Source organism: Pongo abelii, chromosome 16 (genome assembly GCF_028885655.2).
Source record: "Pongo abelii isolate AG06213 chromosome 16, NHGRI_mPonAbe1-v2.0_pri, whole genome shotgun sequence".
Classification (NCBI taxonomy): domain Eukaryota; kingdom Metazoa; phylum Chordata; class Mammalia; order Primates; family Hominidae; genus Pongo; species Pongo abelii.
In genome coordinates, this window is record NC_072001.2 from 43984985 (window position 1) to 44007236 (window position 22252).

The 22252-nt window shown below is 41.6% G+C and overlaps 1 protein-coding gene across 3 annotated transcripts in view; it reads right to left on the minus strand.

The window, feature by feature from the left end:
* The window catches only part of INO80 (INO80 complex ATPase subunit), a 137294-nt gene that overhangs the window by 99675 nt on the left and 15367 nt on the right, over positions 1 to 22252 (minus strand). For all 3 annotated transcript variants that reach the window (XM_063716583.1, XM_024232717.3, XM_024232718.3), the window contains exons 2-9: positions 17737 to 17922; positions 17332 to 17501; positions 17174 to 17241; positions 13314 to 13469; positions 8861 to 8981; positions 6667 to 6881; positions 2338 to 2391; positions 1019 to 1222 (exon numbers count right to left, since the gene is read on the minus strand). In XM_063716583.1, the coding sequence (XP_063572653.1) occupies positions 1019 to 1222; positions 2338 to 2391; positions 6667 to 6881; positions 8861 to 8981; positions 13314 to 13469; positions 17174 to 17241; positions 17332 to 17501; positions 17737 to 17879 (1131 nt within the window). In that variant the 5' untranslated portion in view covers positions 17880 to 17922. The remainder of the gene's footprint in view (positions 1 to 1018; positions 1223 to 2337; positions 2392 to 6666; positions 6882 to 8860; positions 8982 to 13313; positions 13470 to 17173; positions 17242 to 17331; positions 17502 to 17736; positions 17923 to 22252) is intronic.

Genomic DNA, 22252 nt, shown 5'->3' on the forward strand with positions numbered 1-22252 from the left:
CCTTTTTCTTCAAATCTCAACTCTCCTTCCATTCATTTCAGCTGGTTTATCAATGGCAATACAACGACTTTGCCTTCTTATTCTCTCCTCTTGCTTCCCTCAGCAATATACATAGCCTACATCAGCTGGCATCAGGTTTAGCAACAGTACTGGCTGCAAGTTAAAACAGTAAAGTAGGCTGGGCATGGTGGCTCACGCCTGTAATCTCAGCACTTTGGGAGGCCGAGGCAGGCGTATCATCTGAGCTCAGGAATTCGAAACCAGCCTGGCCAACATAGTGAAACCCTGTCTCTACTAAAAATACAAAAAATTAGCCGGGCATGGTGGTGGGTGCCTATAGTCCCAGCTACTCGGGAGGCTGAGGCTGAATTGCTTGAATCTGGAAGGCAAAGGTTGCAATGAGCCGAGATTACGCCACTGCACTCCAGCCTGGGCAACAAGAGTGAAACTTCATCTCAAAACAAAAAAATACATAAAACAGTACAGTAGGTGAAGGGTAAGTCTTAGAAAACTGGGCTCATTGTCCACTGTCCCTATCTGGTCCTGAATTTGGCATCTATTTCTTATTGTCCAAAAAAAGCAAAACCGCAGTCAGCACCTACAAATAAACCAAGATGAATTAAAAGCTAGTTTTCTTTCTCTTTTGCTCATTCCTTTTTCTTGAGGAATAAGAGCCCAGAATAGAGGAAGACAGCTTAGAAGAAAAGAGAAAAAGGCCTGAGGAGGGCCTTACCAAAAGACTAAAAGCAGAATTGGTTTACTAGTCTAAAATCACCATCCTCAAAATTAAGTCTTTAAAAAAATTTCTGATGGTAGGAGACTAAGGCAGGCAGATCACGCGAAGCTCAGGAGTTTGAGACCAGCCTGGGCAATGTGGTGAAACCGCATCTCTACCAAAAAAAAAAAAAAAAAAAATTGACAGTGTCATTGGTTAGATGTACAATTTTCAAAATGCAAACAAATCTCTTCAAATGGCTGTAGTAATTAGGGTTTTCAAAATGTTATGCTTTTGCCCTACCTCCCGCATTTCCTCATCCAACTTCCGCTGCTCCAAAGCTTCCTTCTCTGCTCTCTTGCGGTGCTCCTTCTCCACTTTCTCATATTTCTTCCAGTACAGAAGCATCTCCTTGGTGAGGCGGCGGGCACGAGGCAAGGTTTCCTTACAGTTCTTCTGGGCCTGCAAGGCAGCTCGACGCACCTCCTTCATGCACTGGTGAGCAAGCTGAAAACAACAATAGCATTACAGTGGTAAGGACCCCATACCAGAGGCTGGTTCTTCCTGGACTCTAAACCATATCATTCCTCAATCTGTTCAGTACAAACTGTCATCCTTGACCACATCTCTTTCTCCTGCAACTTGATTAATGTCCTTGTACAGTACTGTGACATAGGCCCAGACCCTGTGGTATTATCAGGGATAAGAAATCTATCCAATTTCTATCATCTTAGAAGATGAAAAATTATAATGACGAAGAAGGACCTGGGATGTGCTTGAAGTTACAAAATGTTATTGTACACATTAATAACAGCTATCACTGCTTATTATATCTTTAGCACCACTGAAAAATATATTAAACCAATTTACTCTTCACAAAAACCCTATGAAATTGGCATTACCATCACCCTCATTTATAAATGAGGAAACACAGAAGTTGAATGATACCCAGAGAAACACAACTAATAACATGGCCTAATCTGATCCTCACAATTCTTAAAGGAAGTTGTCTTAGTTTCCTCTAAGGGAAGGTATTCACATCATTATTTCTTAGACAACGAGACTGAAGACAGGAGCTCAAGAAATCAGGGTGGGCTATGGTCTTATCCAAAAAGGTTCAAATACCAGAAATGTGAGGAAGAACCATTTTATTTAATAAACAGATTGAGGCTGGGCGTGGTGGCTCATGCCTGTAATCCTAGCACTTTGGGAGGCTGAGGCAGGCAGATCACCTGAGGTCAGGAGTTCAAGACCAGCCTGGCCAACATGGTGAAACCCTGTCTCTACTAAAATACAAAAATTACAGGGCATGATGGCGGGTGCCTGTAATCCCAGCTACTCGGGAGGCTGAGACGGGAGAATCGCTTGAACCTGGGAGACGGTGGTTGCAGTGAGCCAAGATCACTGCCACTGCACTCCAGCCTGGGTGGCTGAGACTCCATCTCAAAAAATAAAAATAAAAATAAAAAATAAACAGCTTGAGAACATTCAGAAACTCTCTTACGAACTATTAGATTCATGATCAACAGGTTACAACAGACAAGAGCAGCAAGATGGACCCCAAAGAAGAAGAATATATTCCAGCAAAACATGAAATGGAAAATACAAAACTACAATTTTACCTTTCGGCTATTGGTGAGAAACAGGTTACGAGCTGAAGCTTTCTGCTTATTTGCCTAAAATATTTAAAAAACAATATTTCATTTAGGATTCATTTTTGAACTAAGACTTTGTAGAATGAACAGTCTTTTATTCAATTCCTAAAGGGTTAGAAAATGTCAAGCCAAGCAAGATACATTACTTCTATAAGTCATCCAGATGTATTGTCTCAACACCATACATAAAACTATTAAAGAAGCATTCAAGAAGAATAAGTCAGCGTTGTGGATGCCTTAAATAGTCTTCTGTATACTTTTGGGAAGATGTTAAGTTACATGTAAGGCTTGAAGTGGACTAGAAAAATGTTACAATACCTAAACCTTAGCACTACCCTGATTAAAAACATGTTGCTTACCAGGGCTAATCTGCAAGGCTGAGAGAACAGGGCAACCAGATACAGGAATCATCAGGAGAAAGATAAACTAGTCTCCTAAGTTGTGATTCTAGCCCCACCTCCAGCCTAGGCAAACCTGATGTCACCATTACTCAGTTTCTGCCACCACATAAGCCTAATCTTCTCTAAAACTAAACTCCAAGGAAGACCTAACACAAAATGACCCAGCAGCCCACAACCCAGCTATTTGTGTTTTCCACTCTAGCTAAGGGGAAGAACAAAAGTCAGTACAGAAACCTGACTCCCCATGATGTCTATTTGACATGGAAGAAGATGCTGAAGAGGCAGAGCTGGGTGACTCTTTCAGTACTGAAGAGCACTCTCCTTGATGCTAAAGAAACAATGGGTTCAAAGTGACAAAGAAGGCCTGAAAGCCATTTCTCTAATGTTTGCACGTAAGACAGCAAATTTAAGGGAATATATGAGCCTTTTATAAAAAAAATTCTTACTAATTAAAGAGCTATTATCACTCTGAAGCCAGGAACCTCAAATATTCCCACTAAAAAGTCATTTCTTGGCCAGGCATGGTGGTTCACGCCTGTAATCCCAGCACTTTGGGAGGCCGAGGCGGGTGGATCACTTGAGGTAATGAGTTTGAGACCAGACTGGCCAATGTAGTGAAACTCCATTTCTACTAAAAATAGAAAACTTAGCCAGGCATGGTGGCACATGCCTATAATCCTAGCTACTCGGGAGGCTGAAGCAGGAGAATCACTTGAACTCAGGAGGCGGAGGCTGCAGTGAGCCGAGATTGCACCACTGCACTCCAGCCTAGGTGACAAGAGCAAAACTCCGTCTCAAAAAAAAAAAAAAAAGTCATTTCTTGGCCAGGCGCAGTGGCTTACACCTGCAATCCCAGCACTTTGGGAGGTTGAGACAGGAGGATCGCTTGAGTCCAGGAGTTCGAGACTAGCCTGGGCAACATAGTGAGACCTCGTCTCTACAAAAAATAAACAGAATTGGGCCGGGTGTGGTGGCTCACGCCTGTAATCCCAGCACTTTGGGAGGCCAAGGTGGTTGCATCACCTGAGGTCAGGAGTTCAAGACCAGCCTGGTCAACATGGTGAAACCCCGTCTCTACTAAAAATACAAAAATTAGCTGAGTGTGGTGGCAGGTGCCTGTAATCCCAGCTACCTGGGAGGGAGCTACCTCAGGAGAATTGCTTGAACCTGGGAGGTGGAGGTTGCAGTGAGTCGAGATCACGCCATTGTACTCCAACCTGGGTACAAGAGCGAAACTCCGTCTCAAAAAAAAAAATTAAATAAACAGAATTAGCTCAGTGTGGTGGCGCATGCTTATAGCCCCAGGTACTTAGGAGGCTGAGGTATGAGGACTGCTTGAGCCTGGGAGATCAACGCTGAAGTGAACCAAGATGAGTCCACTGCACTCCAGCCTGGGCAAGAGAACAAGACTCTATCTCAAAAAGAAATGAAAACTCATTTCTTTCATTGAAAGGACACCATCTGAGGCCTCTTCATCAGGTACTAAGCAGGTTTTCCTATAACCTTCCCATCAAGAATGCTCAAGCACAGGCCAGGTGCAGTGGCTCACGTCTGCAATCCCAGCACTTTGGGAGGCCGAGGCGCACAGATCATGAGGTCAGAAGATCAAGACCAGCCTGGCTAATACAGTGAAACCCTGTCTCTACTAAAAATACAAAAAAAAATTAGCGGGATGTCGTGGCGGGTGCCTGTAGTCCCAGCTATTCCGGAGGCTGAAGGAGGAGAATGGCGTGAACCCGGGAGGCGGAGCTTGCAGTAAGCCGAGATCGCACTCCAGCCTGGGCGACAGAGCGAGACTCCGTCTCAAAAAAAAAAAAAGAATGCTCAAGCATAAACTATGTCTCCAGAAATACTTATTAACTGCTATGGAAAAAAAAATTTTAATTTACAGTAGCAAAACACCACCATACCAAGGGATCAAAGGTAATATCCTCAAAACATTAAAACAGGCTGGGCATGGTGGCTCACACCTATAATTCCAGCAGTTTGGAAAGCCAAGGTGAGCAGCTCACTTGAGGTCAGGAGCTCAAGATCAGCCTGGCCAACATGGCAAAACCTCATCTCTTCTAAAAATACAAAAATTAGCTGGGCGTGATGGCGCGCACCTGTAGTCCCAGCTACTTAGCTACTTGGGAGGCAGAAGTGGGAGAATTGCTTAAACCCAGGAGGCGGAGGTTGCAGTGAGCCAAGATCGCACCACTATACTCCAGCCAGGGCAAGAGATGAGACTCTGTCTCAAAAAAAAAAAAAAAAAAAAAATCAAAACACACTATAACCTCTATAGTTTAAAAAGTGTCGTACTAACCTATATGAAGTATATGTGTAAGATGCAGATCTAGTTTTATCTTTTTCAAAATTGCTACCCAGTTGTCTCGGCACTACTAATTTATAAGTCCACCGGCTTATTCTACTCATCTATTTGCCTATTCATGTGCCAGTAACACACTTTTTTAACTGTAGAGGTTTTGTAGTGTGTTCTAATGTTTAGTGGGGATTTTCCAATTCTTCCCCAGCTACTCCTACATTCTGACTTCATCACATGGACTTTAGTATCAACTTTTCTCAATTCATAAAATATACTGTTTCTAAAAAAAATCCAATTTATAGTGAAATATCCTGTTCCTATCAGGATTGCACTCAATTCATCCTTAAGAGTAATATGTAAACAATTGGTGAATCTCACTTAAGGGTAAACAGACATTCCTTGGACTATAATTGCAACTTCTTTATAAAAAAAAACCAAACGCTGCATATGGCATCTGGCTTGCAACTATTAATTTTGAAATTATATCAAAATAACATGTTATTGGCTGGGCACGGTGGCGCACACCTGTAATCCCAGCACTTTATGAGGCGGAGCCAGGCAGATCACCTGGGGTCAAGAGTTCGAGACCAGCCTGGCCAACATGGTGAAACCCCATCTCTACCAAAATACAAAAATTAGCTGGGCATGTTGGCATCTGCCTGTAGCCCCAGCTACTTGGAAGGCTGAGGAAGGAGAATTGTTTGAACCTGGGAAGCGGAGGTTGCAGTGAGCCGACATGATGACACTGCAATCCAGCCCAGGAGACAGAGCAAGACTCCACCTCAAAAATAATAATAATAAAATAAAATGTTATCAAAACCAAATGAATTAAGAGGAAAAATGCTTATACATGTTTCTTTTAACTCGTTCACATTTTATTCTAGTGCCTGTGATTATCCAGCAACATTCAAACATTTGTAAATTCTCTAAGAAACATATCAACTCCTTTTTATTTTAATTTTTGAGACAAAATAAATAAATATTTATTATGTTACACATTCTGTTACACAACCTAGAGTGCAGTGGTGCGATCTCAGCTCGCTGCAGCCTCAACCTCCTGGGCTCTATCTATCCTGCCTCAGCCGCTTACATAGGTAGGGCTACAAACATGTGCCACTACACCCAGTTCATTTTTGTAGTTTTTGTAGAGATGGGGTTTCACCATGTTGAAAGACTGGTCTCAAACTCCTGGGCTCAAGCGATCCACCCATCTCAGCCTCCCAAAGTGCTGGGATTACAGGTGTGACCTACCATGCCTGGCCTCTTTTTAATTTTTTCTAATATCACCTATAAATTGGCTGTCAAGTATCTATTGCTATATTTAGGAAAACTGCATTCTTTCCTTGAAGAAGTTGCCCTCCAATTTTTTGACCAAGGAGCATCACACAATAACTGTCTTGTGAATTCTGACCACATTCTAGAAGAAACTGTTAACTGAAAGAGTACTACTCAGCATTTTCTTCATTCCAACAGATTAGTTTCTTTGCAGAATTCCTATCTGTGAAAGTATCTAGCTCTCAGAGCTCCTCTTTAGTGGGCGGGGAGAGAAAACAGTCTCCTAATCTCCATCTCCTGGAGGCATTCACCTACCTTTGGTAATTCCTTTTTCACAATGCTGAGCCATACTTTCCTGCGACGAGCATTCAGCTGCTCAATGGATAAGTGCTTTTTCTTAGTGCCAGGGGGAGGTGCATCGTGAGAAAACTTGGCAAAGACTTTGGTCTGGTGGTGATGGCGACGAGGGGATTCTTCAGAGGAAAGTTCTTCATCTCTTCGTCTTTTTTTCTTCACTTTTTTCAACTTAGCTGCAAAAGAAACAGATGCAACAGGGTTGCACTTCCACAGGAGGTAGTCACAAAGCAACCTCACGACTTAAAACACGCAAGGTTCTTTCCTTATTCCACCTGACACTGACAACACATATCCCTTTATCTACTCAGACCCATGAATATTCCTTGAGGAAGAAAAATAACAGAGAAGAAGAAACACGCGGATTGATATCTCACTAACCTGGAAAAGAACACTGGATACTCACTCTGTTTATATGAAAGTGAAATACAGAACCAAATTTCTTTTATTTTTTTTCCGAGACAGAGTCTTGCCCTGTCGCCCAGCTTGGAGTGCAATGGTGCAATCTCGGCTCACTGCAACCTCCACCTCCCAGGTTCAAGCGATTCTCCCGCCTCAGCCTCCCGAGTAGCTGGGACTACAGGCGCGTGGCAAAAAGCAAATTTCTTTTGAACCTAATAGGTAAGGAAGTGTCTGAGGTATCACAGACTCAAGTAATAGTCAAAGGAAGGAAACTTATTTCTACTTGGTGGCAATATAAGGTGGCTATACATCTATGCAGTGTGGGGAAAACAAGAAAAAAGTATACCTATAAGGTGGATAAAGAAAAATAAAAGAGAAGAAAAAGACATATTGATATGTCACTAAGACTTGCAAGACAAAAATACATGAAACAAAATCTTAATTCAGGTTGGAGAAAGTGTGTGGAGGGTGAGAAAACACTAATAAAGATAACAGAGAAAGAAGGAAAGGCTAAAAGGAGCCTTTTTGAGTACAATTCATACCTTCAAGCCAGGTGCGATGGCTCACGCCGGTAATCCCAGCACTTTGAGAGGCTAAGGCAGGTGGATCACCTGAGGTCAGGAGTTCAAGACCAGCCTGGCCAACATGGCGAAACCCCATCTCTACTAAAAATACAAAAATTAGCCAGGTATAGTGGCGTGCACCTGTAATCCCAGCTACTCGGGAGGCTGAGGCATGAGAATTGCTTGAACTCAGGAGGTGGAGGTTGCAGTGAGCTGAGATCGCACCACTGCACTCCAGCCTGGGTGACAGAGCGAGACTCCATCTCAAAAAAAAAAAAAAAAAAAAAAAGAAATTAATACTTTCAGGGGAATAAAATTTGCCTCACAAAGATAGTTTAAAACTTTCTCTTTCAGTTTCCTTCCTGATATCCAGCTGCTGAGAGCTCAGTCAGAGAGGAAAGGACATTTCCTGGCAAACATGCAAACAAACACTACAGAAGATCATCAGGAGGTGATCTATTTTAAATCACCTCGGACAGCAACAATGATAACTTATTCCAAACACTTCGGGTTACTTTTCTTACTTCTCTGTGCATAACCAACTTCCTATCCCAGAACATTTGCAATATTTGCAGAGTGTGTATAAGAAAAATGGAATAAACTAATTTTGCCTAAACCTTTAGCTAGGAATCTGTCTTTCCAATTCTAGAACTAAAGACTATAAGCCAAATATGAATTAAGGTTAATAATATAGTCTACCCTTCCTATCCGTGGGTTCCACATCACAGATTCAACCAACTGAGGATCAAAAATGTTCAGAAAAAAAAAAAAAAAGAATGGTTGCAGCAGCTGTACTGAATATGTACAAACTTCTTTTGGTCATTATTCTCTAAACAATATAGGATAACAAGTATTTACGTAGCATTTACATCATATTAGGTATTATAGGTAATCCAGAGATGACTTAAAGTATACGAGAGGATGTGCGCAGCTCATATGCAAATACTATACCATTTTATATAATGAACTTGAGCATCTCTGGATTTTGGTATCTGCCAGGGGTCCACAATCCAATCACCCATGGATACCAAAGGGAAAATTGTACTTGCTACTAATTAGAAAGGAGAGTTTTTCAGATAAAGCAAATTTCTAACATATGGACTATATATAAAGTCTAAATGCACCAGTAGGCCACATGCAATTCTGAAACTAAGAATGAATATACGTGGAAGGCAGTTCAACATGCTCACCTTTAAGTTTCTTTTCCTCCTTAAATTTCTTTTTCTTGGGTCCAAGTAGGTGCCGTTGTTGCTCATAGAAAGGGTCATATGTGGAGAGTAGGCCTGCACTGTAGTACTGATATTGCTGCAACTGAAGCAGGCAAAGACCATGATGGGCCTGTTTTCTATAGTACAGCTTTCAAATTATCTTTACTACATAAAACTAAGCCAGAAGGAAATCATAGCTCCTAAATACAGTATTCTTCCCACAAAGAGATCAGTAACATCTAGTATATCAAAGGGAATCACTTCCTTAACTTCAAACAAAATGAGTTCAACTCCTATACACATAACAGGTCACTGAAAATAATTTAAGAAAGCAAAACTCTTCAGGCTTCTGAATTTCTACAGAATACTTACCTAAACCTGACATATACTAAGACATGAAATTAATTCCTTGCAGAAATGTCTCCCCTTGGAAATTCACCACCAAGAAATAAACCATATTTCTATTATCAACAGTTCCTCAGATTTACTAAGGTTCCTCATGCTTGCTTTCCTTTTTTTTTTTTTTTTGAGACAGAATCTTGCTGTCGCCAGGCTGGAGTGCAGTGGCGTGATCTGGGCTCACTGCAACCTCCGCCTCTTGGTTCAAGTGATTCTCGTGCCTCAGCCTCCCAAGTAGCTGGGATTACAAGCACACGCCACCACACCCAGCTGATTTTTGTATTTTTAGTAGACACGGGGTTTCACCACGTTGGCCAAGATGGTCTTGATCTCCTGACCTCGTGGTCAGCCCATCTCGGTGTCAGCCCACCTAAGCCTCCCAAAGTGCTGGGGATTACAAGTGTGAGCCACTTCAACTGGCCCTTCATGCTTGCTTTTCTATTAGTCATATGTCTGCTTCAAATAGTCACCAGTCATCCCAATTCTTGAATCTTTCAAGTCTTTCCTCTCTTCATCTCCCACTAAGACAGTCTGCTATTATTATAGATAATGCCTACATTGCCAGAATTCTAACATATGAATAATGTAACTCTTTCCATCCAGGAAGTGATAAGTAAATGCTTTCAAATATTTCACTTAATCCCCAAATCTCATATTAATTTTGTCTGACATATTACTAATGCATAAATATAAATTAAAATTAGGTAGCCCACCGTTAAATCTCTTTCCTGGATTATAGCCAAATAAATTGTCCGAGGACTGAAATAAGACTGAAAGATTAACATGGGGGAACTATTACAATGTCCTCTGTTAAAAATCAAAATTAAATTAGCATGCACTGAGCTGTACACTTAAAGTCTGAGAACTTTCCTATATGTATGTTTTACTTTAATTTAAAAAACAAGCAGGCCAGGCATGGTGGCTCAGCTGGGCGCCATGGCTCATGCCTGCAATACCAGCACTTTGGAAGGCCAAGGTGGGCAAATTATTTGAGGTCAGGAAGTCGAGACCAGCCTGGCCAACATGATGAAACTACATCTCTACTAAAAATAAAAAAAAATTAGCCAGGCATGGTGGCGGGCTTCTGTAGTCCCAGCTACTTGGGAGACTAAGACAGGAGAACTGCCTGAACCCAGGAGGCAGAGGTTGCAGTGAGCCAAGATCATGCCACTGCATTTCAGTCTGGGTGACAGAGCCTCCATCTTAAAAAATAAAATAAAAATAAATAAAAAATAAACATAAAAAACAAGCAAATACTTGGAGCGCCAAGTACCTTAGTGCTGGAGTTTAAGAAGGAAGGAACTTTTTACATCAAAAGGGTCAGATACTCTGTTTACCACTTCTACAGGTTTATAAGGTTCAGAATATTATTCCAGTCTCTCTGAACTAACTTTGGACCTTAACTAATTGCTAGAAAATTCTGAGGTCTTCAAATATACTATTGCTTATTATGTACAACATTCCACACTTGTAGAAATAGTCAGAAGGCGGCTGGGCGGGGTGGCTCACCCCTGTAATCCCAGCACTTTGGGAGGCCAAGGCGGGTGGATCACCTGAGTCTGAGACCAGCCTGATGAACATTGAAAAACCATATCTCTACTAAAAATACAAAACTAGCCGGGCGTGGTTGCGCATGCCTGTAATCCCAGCTACTCAGGAGACTGAGGCAGGAGTATTGCTTGAACTCAGAAGGCGGAGGTGGCAGTGAGCCGAGATCGCGCCATTGCACTCCAGCCTGGGCAACAAGAGTGAAACTCAATCTCAAAAAAAAAAGAAAGAAAGAGTCAGAAGTCTTTGGTAATGGCGTTCAAATAATTGTCACTCAAAACTATCATCATTTTAATGTTAGTGTATGAAGAGCTTTCTAAGAGAGAAACACTACTCCCAAAGAGCAACTGCATGAATAAGCAACACTAGAATGTAAGCATTCTGACAATTCCTCAAAAGGCTAAGCAAGGAGTTTCCATATGACCCAGCAATTTCTCTGTTAAGTATATAATGAAGAGAAACGAAAACACTTTTTTTTGTGTTTTCGTTTTGTGTACAAAACCTGTACACAAATCTTCATACCATCATTATTCAAAATAGCCAAAAAGTAGAAATATGCTAATCATAGTTCATGAACTGGACAATGCATACATAAAATAAGGTATAAATACAACGAATATTTGCAATAAAAAGAAATGAAATGCTGATACATGCTACAACATTAATCAATCTTGAAAATATGACATTAAGTGAGAGAAGCTGGACACAGCCACATGTTGCATGATTACATTTGTATGAAATGTCTAGAACGGGCACATTTATAGAAACAGAGCGGATTGGGCTGGGGATGGTGGCTCACGCCTGTAATCCCAGCACTTTGGTAGGCTAAGGTGGGAGGATCACCTGAGGTCAGGAGTTCCTGGCCAACATGGTGAAAACCCGTCTTTACTAAAAATGCAAAAGAAAAGCTGGGCGTGGTGGCGCACGCCTGTAATCCCAGCTACTTCGCAGGCTGAGCAGGAGAATCACTTGACCCTGGGAGGCAGAGGCTGCAGTGAGCCAAGATGGCGCCACTGCACTCCAGACTGGGCAACAGAGCGAGACTCTCCAAAAAAAAGAAAAAAGGAACAGAGTGGATTGGTGGTTGTCTGGACTGAGGGACAGAAAGAATGAGGGGCAACAGCTAAGAGGCATGCGGTTTCTTTACGAGGTGATGTAAATGTTCTGGAATTAGGCAGTAATGATAGTAACACAACTATGAATATATTAAAAAAAATACTGAATTGCACACTATATAAGGCTGAAGTTTTGTTATGTGAATTACATCTCAATAAAGCTGCTCCACTGCTACCTAAAGTTAAAATGATGTATCTTTTTTTTTTTTGAAGAACATATCTTTTAGTCTAGTACATCTGAAGTATTAGTAGTTTAATTTCATTGATTCCAGAGAATTTTAGAAATTCTTTTTTTTTTTTTTTTTTGAGATGAAGTCTCGCTCTGTCACCCAGGCAGGAGTGCAGTGGCGCAATCTCGGCTCACTGCAACCCCCACCTCCCGGGTTCAAGTGATCCTGCCTCAGCCTCCTGAGTACCTGGGATTACAGGCATGCACCACCACACCCAGCTAATTTTGTATTTTTAGTAGAGACACGGTTTCCCCATGTTGGTCAGGCTGGTCTCTAACTCCTGACCTCAGGTGATTCACCCGCCTGGGCCTCCCAAAGTGCTGGGATTACAGGCATGACTCACTGCGCCCGGCCAACTTTTTGTATTTTTAGTAGAGATGGAGTTTCACCAAGTTGGCTGGGCTGGGCTCGAACTCCTGACCTCAAGTGATCTGCCCACTTCAGCCTCCCAAAGTGCTGGGATGACAGGCGTGAGCTACTGCACCCAGTCAGGAATTTTTTTTTTTTTTTAAGTTCCAGGGTACATGTGCAAGATGTGCAGGTTTGCTACACAGGTAAACATGTGCCATGTGGTTTGCTGCACCTATCAACCCATGACCTAAGTATTAAGCCCAGCAAGCATTAGCTATTTTTCCTGATGCTCTCCCTCCTCCTGCACCCACCTGCCCAGGCCCCAGTGTGTCTTGTTCCCCTCCCTGTGTCCATGTGTTCTCATTGTTCAGCTCCCACTTACACTCACTGCTGAGGATAATGATTTCCAGCTCCATAAAATGATGTATCTTTTTTTTATTTTGAGACAGAGTCTCGCTCTTTCGCCAGGCTGGAGTGCAGTGGCTTGATCTCAGCTCACTGCAACCTCCACCTCTGGGTTCAAGCGATTCTCCTGCCTCAGCCTCCTGAGTAGCTGGGACTACAGGCGCACACCACCACACCCAGCTAATTTTTGTATATTTAGTAGACAGGGGGTTTCACCATGTTGGCCGGGATGGTTTCAATTTCTTGACCTCGCGATCCGCCGCGGTCCTCCCAAAGTGCTGGGATTATAGGTGTGAGCCACCACACCCAGCCAAAATGATGTATCTTTAATGACTATAAAGCACAGGGTGAATACTCAGTTTGAAGTGTTTCTCCTGAAACTCTTACCTCCTTGTCTTTACTATACTTATTTTGGTGAAGTTTCTTATATTTGTGTAGTCGAAGCATGTTGTGAAGTTCTTCTCTGCTGAGATTGAGTTCTTCTTCTTCATCGTCTTCACTCTGAGAATCAGCCTCGCTGGATTCATCACTTAGCAGAATGCTCTGAAAAGGGTGAAAATAGAAATGTATCTTTTGCTGTGAAGCAATCCCATTTATAATCCAAGCATTTTTTCCCAGATCCAAAACAATGACAAAAACAGCAGGAAGATAGTCACTCCAGTTCCCCTTATGATATGCTTTATAAATTCAACTGAAAAACATTAAGAATACTAATTAAACTTAGAGATACAAATTACAATGCAATAAAACATGGGACATGTTATCAGCAACAAGGCTAAAAATTCCTCTGAATACTTACAAAAGTATAAATAATACATAAATTTCATATACATACAAACTATACATACATGCCAAACAGGAAGGCAAAAAAAGCAACTACCTATAGGGTATAAAAAAATATAGAAAGCAAGCTGTAATGGCCCAAAAGGAGAAATATCCCAAATATCCATTTATTGATAAATGGATAAATAAAATGTGGAATATCCAGATGAGATGTAATTCAGTCATGAAAAGGAACAACACATTAGTATGGGCTACAATATGAAGAATCTTGAAAATATTATGCCAAATTAAAGAAGTCAATCATAAAAGGTCGTTATCATAGGATTCAATTTATACAAAATGTCTAGGCTGGGAGTGGTGGCTCACACCTGTAATCTCAACACTTTGGCAGGTCCAGGCAGGAGGACTGCTTGAGGCCAGGAGTTCGAGACCAGCTTGGGCAACCTAATAAGATCTCTTCTCTACAGAAAAAGGCATGGGCCTATAGTCCCAGCTACTTGGGAGACAGAGGAGGAAGGATTGCTTGACCCCAGGAGTTCGAGGGTGCAGTGAGCTATGGCTGCACCACTGCACTCCAACCTAGGAAACAGAGCAAGAGCCTGTCTCTTAAAAAGAAAACAAAAACAAAAATTCCAGAAGAGGCACATCAGTACAGACAAAAAGCAGATTAGTGGCTACCAAAGGACAGAGGAAATAGAAAATGGAAAGTGACTGCTGGCTGGGCTCAGTGGCTCATGTATGTAATCCCAGCACTTCGGGAGGCCGAGGTGGGGGGATCACAAGGTCAGGAGTTTGAGAACAGCCTGGCCAACATGGTGAAACCCTGTCTCTACTAAAAATACAAAAATTAGCCAGGCGTGGTGGCAAGCGCCTGTAGTTCCACCTACTCAGGAGGCTGAGGCAGGAGAATCGCTTGAACCCAGGAGGCAGAGGTTGCAGTGAGCTGAGATCACGCCACTACACTACAGCCTGGGCGACAGAGCAAGACTCCGTCTAAAAAAAGGAAAAAGAAAATGGAGAGTGACTGCTAATGAGTACAGGGTTCATTTTAGAATGCTAAAAATTTTCTGAGATTACATTGTAATCATGGGTATACAACTTTGTAAATTTACACAAAAAACTACTAAATTTTAACCTGTAAAAGGGTGAATTTGGCCAGGCACGGTGGCTCACACCTGTAATCCCAGCACTTTCAGAGGCTGAGGCAGGCAGATTGCTTGAGCTCAGGAGTTCGACACCAGCCTGGGCAACATGGCGAAACCCCCAAAAATTAGTTGAATGTGGTGTTGCGGGCCTGTAGTCCTACCTCACAGGGGTGAGGCTGGGGGATCACTAGAACCCAGGAGGTCGAAGCTGCACTAAGCTGAGATTGTGCCACCACACTCCAGCCAGGGTGAAAAAGTGAGACCCTGTCTCAAAAGTAAATAAATAAAAATAAATAAAATGAAAAGGTGAATTTTATGACAATGAATTATAACTCAATTTTTCAAAATATGACGGCTAAGCATAACAATTTCTGCATTTCCAACAGCCTAAAGTGCAACTGATATTGACCAAATCAGACCTTTTACACATGAGCCTTTTGAAGGACCTAGTGATAATAATGAAGGGTTTTAATTGCTTTTGAGTACTTCATAGGAAAAGTATAAAAGAGAAATAATTAGTTTCAATGAAAGAAATACTATCCTTAATTCAGTTTGGCCACTGACAGTAATCTTGTAAGAGTGTAAATGAGATTAACAACTCTGCTTGTAAACACTCCAATGGCTTATGACAGTAAAACACCAACTCCTTAACATAGACAAAGCCTGTGTGATCACAGTCTTGTAACTTCATCTTCCACCATCCTCCTCATTCACTGTGCTCTAGCCATACTAGACTTCTTTTTCTGCCAAACAGACTAAGTTCTTTTCTCAGGACTTTTGCAGTTGTTCCTTCTGACCGAAATGCCATTACCCTAGATATAAGATGGTTCTCTGTGATCATTCAGAATCAGTTGAAATGTTACGTCTTTAAAGAAGCCATGTTTATTTACTTGTTTACAGGCTTACTAACTGCCTGCCTCCTTTAGAATGTAAGCACCACTGGGCAGGAAACCTGCCCAACCATAATAGTACCTGGCACATGCACATGGATGCACTAAATCAACATCTGTTAAATGAATAAACTACTCAGGAACTTATGGAAGTTATGGAATTAATATAAATTATGGAACTTAGGGAATTAATATTCTTGATTATGTGACCCAATGAGTGCAAGGACTTCATCTGATAAATTTTTGTACTTCCTCTTTCCCCTCAGTACGGTATAACAGGTTGAGCATCCCTATTCCAAAAACCCAAAATACTCCAAAATCTCAAAGGTTTTGAGCACCAATAAGATGCCACAAGTGGAAAATTCCACACCTGACCTCATGTGACAGGTCACAGTCAAAACACAGGTATACAAAACAGAGTTTATTCAGCATCCCCAAGGGAAAAATATAATTACCTTCAGGCTATGTGTATAAGGTGTATATAAAACATAAATGAATTTGGTATTTATTAACTTGGGTCCCATCTCCAAGATATCTCATTTTGTATTGCAAATATTAAAAAAAAAAAAAAAAATCTGAGGCTGGGTGCGGTGGCTCACGCCTATAATCCCAGCACTTTGGGAGGCTGAGGCAGGCGGATCACTTGAGGTCAGGAGTTCGAGACCAACCTAGCTAACATGGTGAAACCTTATTTCTACTAAAAATACAAAAAAATTAGCTGGGCGTGGTGGCGCATGCCTGTAATCCCAGCTACTCAGGAGGCTGAGGCAGGAGAATTGCTTGAACCCAGAGGCGGAGGTTGCAGTGAGCTGAGATCATGCCATTGCACTCCAGCTTGGGCAACAAGAGTGAAACGTCGTCTCAAAAACAAAATCAGAAACACGTCTGGTCTCAAGCATTTCAGATTAGCAATACTCAACCTGTACTCAATTCATGTTTGCTAAATGACTTCATTGAATCCTCCAGATTTTCTCAATAATCTCTTCAAAAAAACCACATCTAGTACAAAAGAATCATATTTGAAAAACTGTTAATCTGCCAAAATGAGGCTGGGCACGGTGGCTCACACCTGTAATCCCAGCACTCTGGGAGGCCGAGGCAGGCGGATCACAAGGTCAGGAGATCGAGACCATCCTGGCTAACACGGTGAAACCCTGTCTCTACTAAGAATACAAAAAATTAGCCGGGCATGGTGGCGGGTGCCTGTAGTCCCAGCTACTCGGGAGGCTGAGGCAGGAGAATGCCGTGAACCCGGGAGGTGGAGGTTGCAGTGAGCTGAGAATGCACCAGTGCACTCCAGCCTGGGCGACAGAGAGAGACTCTGTCTCAAAAAAAAAAAAAAATCTGCCAAAATGAGTTGATAACTTTCCCATCTATTAGTAACTTTAGTAGACTATCTGCATTGTAAACATCCTGCTTTATCTCTTACCTTTAGCCACTTTCTGCTTTTCTTCAGCTTAGAGAAATTATATAAATTCCCCTTATCACATTTTGATTCTGTATAAAGAAACACAAAGAATAAAAAAATTAAAGGATGACTGCCCCAAGATAACGATAGTCCAAAGGGGGATGTCACACCACACTGACCTGACTGTAGAACTCCATTCAGAGAATATGTGTTTAACATTCCAGAACTGCCTGCTCCAGAAGTTTCACCAAGCAATGAATTTGGAGGTTCTTCCTTAACTTGTATTAAGGGATCCCCAGACTGGGGCAATAAGGGATTACTGTCATCCAGTCCATCTTCACTGTCATCGCTATAAATTGAAGAATGAGTCCACAATTACAGCTGACCCAATAAAATATAAAGTTAGAACTGGACACTTTACAGAAGAAACTGTTCCTCTGAAATAAATTGACTGTTTTTATTTGAAAGAGGCAAAAGAAAATATGAAACATAAAAATCGTAAGATACTTTAATCCTATAAAATCTGTAAGGATGATGGAAATCACGAATTTGGTAAAACATATTGCAAAGATACAATAACATACCTAGAAATATTCCTATTGAAGATAGCTGACGTTTGTCGCAGAAAATGGTCCAACCGGAGGGCCCTCTCCAAGTACTGAAGATAGAGGGGCTTTGCCAGCTCAGTGCAGCCTCCATCATCCCTGGCACCCAACTCCGAGGCCATAGAACAAATCTGTCTTCATGCACAAGGACCTCCGACTGCACGGCTGCAGAACAGAGATAAGAAGTGAAAGATGAAATTACTATCCATTCTCCCTTTCTCTTGCCTGCTTGTTCCCAATGTGAAGAGAAATCAGACCTTCTAGAACACAAGACACTGAGAAGACAGGAGTCTGCAGAAAGATCATGATAAAGCTCTTGTTAGACACTGCCTCCTAAAGCAAAGGCAGAAGTTAAAAGGATATAAAGAATATAAAAATACAGCAACACGGTTACATTTCACAATGAAAATTCATACTATACTTTTTCAAAACAGTATCTTAAAATGTACACCCACTTCCTTTATCCCTTTCAATAAAAAATTACCCAAAACTAAGAATAAACAACTATCCAAATGTACACCCCAAGCTCACTATTGTGCACCTCAGAAAGGAAAGTACTAGAGGAGCACTCGTTCTCAGCATCACCTTCAGAATAGGTGCTGCCCTCTTCATTTTGAATTCATATTCATACATATATGTAAGGTATCTTATTTATAAGGGAATAGATGTATTGGCAGAGTATTTTACTATCCTTTGTAAAAATGCCATAATGAGTAAAATTTAAATTTAGAAAATTGGAGCTAAAAGAATAAAAGTGAGGGTGAGAAACATGGGTATAGCCTAAGCATTCTCTTTGCTACCTTACATTGTTAAAGACAACATTAGGGTCAGAACATCTTCACTAGAGACACAATCACACAATCTGTATAACAACGCTTCTCCCACCACTTTCTTGTTTGTTTTTGTTTTTTGAGACAGAGTCTCGCTCTGTCACCCAGGCTGGAGTTCAAGCAATTCTCCCGCCTCAGCCTCCTGAGGAGCTGGGATTACCGGCGCCCACCACCACGCCCAGCTGATTTTTGTATTTTTAGTGGAGACAGGGTTTCACCATGTTGGTCAGGCTGGTCTTGAATTCTTGACCTCAAGCAATCCACCCGCCTCCCAAAGTGCTGGGATTACAGGCTTGAGCCACCGCGTCCAGCCTTCTCCCAACACTTTCAAACAGTAACATCTGCCTTATACCTGGTTATCTCTAAATACTTAAAGGGTTACACGAGGATTAAATAATGACATAATTTAGACTAATAAGCCCACCAAATGACGTAAATACTCAATAAACCATAAATTATTATTATTTTTTTTTCAGATGGAGTTTCGCTCTTGCAGTGGGGTGATCTCAGCTCACTGCAACCTCTGCCTCACTGGTTCAAGTGATTCTCCTGCCTCAGGCTCCCAAGTAGCTGGGATTACATGCGTCCCCACCATGCCTAGCTAATTTGTTGTATTTTTAGTAGAGACGGGGTTTCACCATGTTGGCCAGGCTGGTCTGGAACTCCTGACCTCAGGTGATCCACCAGTCCCAACCTCCCAAAGTGCTACGATTACAGGCGTGAGCCATTGTACCCAGCCTAAAATACAAAAATACTAAAAATACAAAAATTAGCTGGGCATGGTGGCAGGCGTCTGTAATCCCACCTACTCAGGAGACTGAGGCAGGAGAATCGCTTGAACCTGGGAGGCAGAAGTTGCAGTGAGCCGAGACTGTGCCACTGCACTCCAGCCTGGGCAACGAGAGCAAAACCCCATCTCAAAAAACAATAACAACAACAACAACAACAAAAACTAAATGTTAAGATTTTTTGTTTTTTTGTGGGTTTTTTTTTTTGTATTTTTAGTAGAGACGGGGTTTCACCGTGTTGGCCAGAATGGTCTTATCTCCTGACCTTGTGATCCGCCTGTCTCAGCCTCCCAAAGTGCAGGGATTACAGGCATGAGCCACCACACCCGGCCAACTAAGTGATAAGCTTTAAAGGCAATCATACATCTTTGAGTTGTCTTCTCTTTTTTTTACAGTTTTCTAATATAACCTTTCTATCTAAAACAGTGTAAATTCTAGAAAAACCAGGAGAAAATCTTCATGACTGACCATAAAAAATTCTAGATATGCAATCAAAAGCACAAAAGATCAAAAATTAGACCATGCAAATTAAAAATGTTAACACTTTAAAACATATCATTAAGAAAATGAAGACAAACTAGGCACAGTGGCTCATGCCTGTAATCCCAACACTCTGGGAGACTGAAGGGGGAGGATCACTTGAGCCCAGGAAGACAAGATCAACCTGGGCAACACAGTGAGATCTCATCTCTTCAAAAAAGAATTTAAAATTAGCTGGGCATGGTGGCACAGGCCTCTGGACAAACTATTCGGGAGGCTGAAGTGGGAGGATCACTTACAGCCCAGGAGGTTGAGACTACAGTGAGCCATGATCTTGCAACTGCACTCCAGCCTGGGTGACAAAAAAAAGAAAAAGAAAATGAAGACAAGCCACAGACTAGAAAATACTTGCAAATCGTCTATCTGACAAAGGTCTTGTATCCACATAAACAACTCTTTTTTTTTACACAGTTGTTTGTCAGTGTGTACACATAAAACCTACAACTCTATAAGATAAATAACCCAATTTAAAAATGGGCAAAAGATTTTGAACAGACATTTTACCAACAAAGATGTATGACTAACAGACACATGAAAAAATGCTAAATATCAATAAATTAAAATTAAAGCAACATACTACTTCATACCCACTAGAATAATAAAAAAGATAGGCTAGACACAGTGGCTCTCACCTATAATCCCAACATTTAGGAGGCTGAAGTGGGTGGATCCCTTGAGCCCAGGAGTTTGAGACCAGCCTGGGCAACATAGCAGGACCGTGTCCCTACAAAAAATTAAAAAATTAGCCAAGTATGGTGATGCGTGCCTGTAGTGCCAGCTACTCAAGAGGCTGAGGCGAGAGGATTGCTTAAGCCCAGGAAGTCAAGGCTGCAGTGAGCTAATCATTGTGCCACTGCACTCCAGCCTGGAGTAAGACCCTGTCTCAAAAAAAAAAAAAAAAAAAAAAACCACACACTCACACACACAACAAGAGAGTGAGAGAGAGGGAAAGAAAAAGGAGGGAAAAAAAAAAAAAAAGAAAACTGTTCCAAACTCCCATTGTGGCGATAGTTGCACAATTCTGTAAATCTACCAAAAATACATTAAAAATATACTGAACTGTATATTTTATTTAAATTATGTGAATTTCATAGTTTGTAAATTGTCAGTCTTGGTAATATAAAGAAAAAAGAATGCTAAAAAATACTTTTGGCCAGGAGCAGTGGCTGAAGCTTGTAATCCCAGCACTTTGGGAGGTGAGGCAGGAGGAGAGCTTGAGCCCAAGAGTTCAAGACCAGCCTGAGTAACACAGCGAGACCTTGTCTCTACAAAAAAATTTAAAAATTAGCTGAGTGTAGTGGCATGCACCTGTAAACCCAGCTACTTGGGAGGCTGAGGAGGGAGGATGGTTTGAGCCCAGGAGGTTGAGACCTCAGTGAGTTATGAACGTACCACTGAACTCCAGCCTGCATAACAGAGTGAGACTATCAAAAAAAAAAAAAAAAAAAAACTTTAAATTTCACCTTTTCAAAGTGAGACCTAACATGTACCCACCTACTCCAGAAGATTTCAAAGAAATTGGCTTTTAAAATACAACAAAACTCCCTTAAGAGAACAGCAAATAATTCATCTTGATACATGTATAAATGTAAAAGTACTCTGCTTGGCTCCATCCCAAGCTTTTATTACAGAACAATTAATCCATGCTCTAGTTATTTTACCTGATAATGAAAATGACACTAATTAAGGAGATATGACTACCAAGTAATATGGAGTGATTCAAAATGAATGGAATATTTTCTTTTCTTTTTTTTGAGACAGAGTCTCGTAGCCCAGGCTGGAGTGCTGTGGCCCAATCTTGGCTCACTGCAAGCTCTGCCTCCCGGGTTCACGCCATTCTCCTGCCTCAGCCTCCCGAGTAGCTGGGACTACAGGCGTCCGCCACCACGCCAGGCTAACTTTTTGTATTTTTAGTAAAGACAGGGTTTCACCATGTTAGCCAGGATGGTCTCGATCTCCTGATCTCCTGACCTCGTGATCCACCCACCTCGGCCTCCCAAAGTGCTGGGATTACAGGTGTGAGCCACTGCGCCTGGCCAATGAATGGAATATTTTCAAAACTTATTCCTCAGTACCTATGTGAGTATGAAATAAAAAACAATTTGTTGAAGAAAGATCACAGTTACTTCTAGTCTTACAATGCTCAATATATGCTCCCTTTTGACACCCAGTATACATCAGTCCTGCCAATTGATTCATCCCAGAAATCATCTTTGCAGCATATCACCACTGATGGCTGAAATGACAGCTGCAATGCATTCCCTTATGTCCACAATACCACCAAAAAAAGGTGCTGCAAGCACAAAATTCTCCACATATCTCCACAAGAAGTCTTAT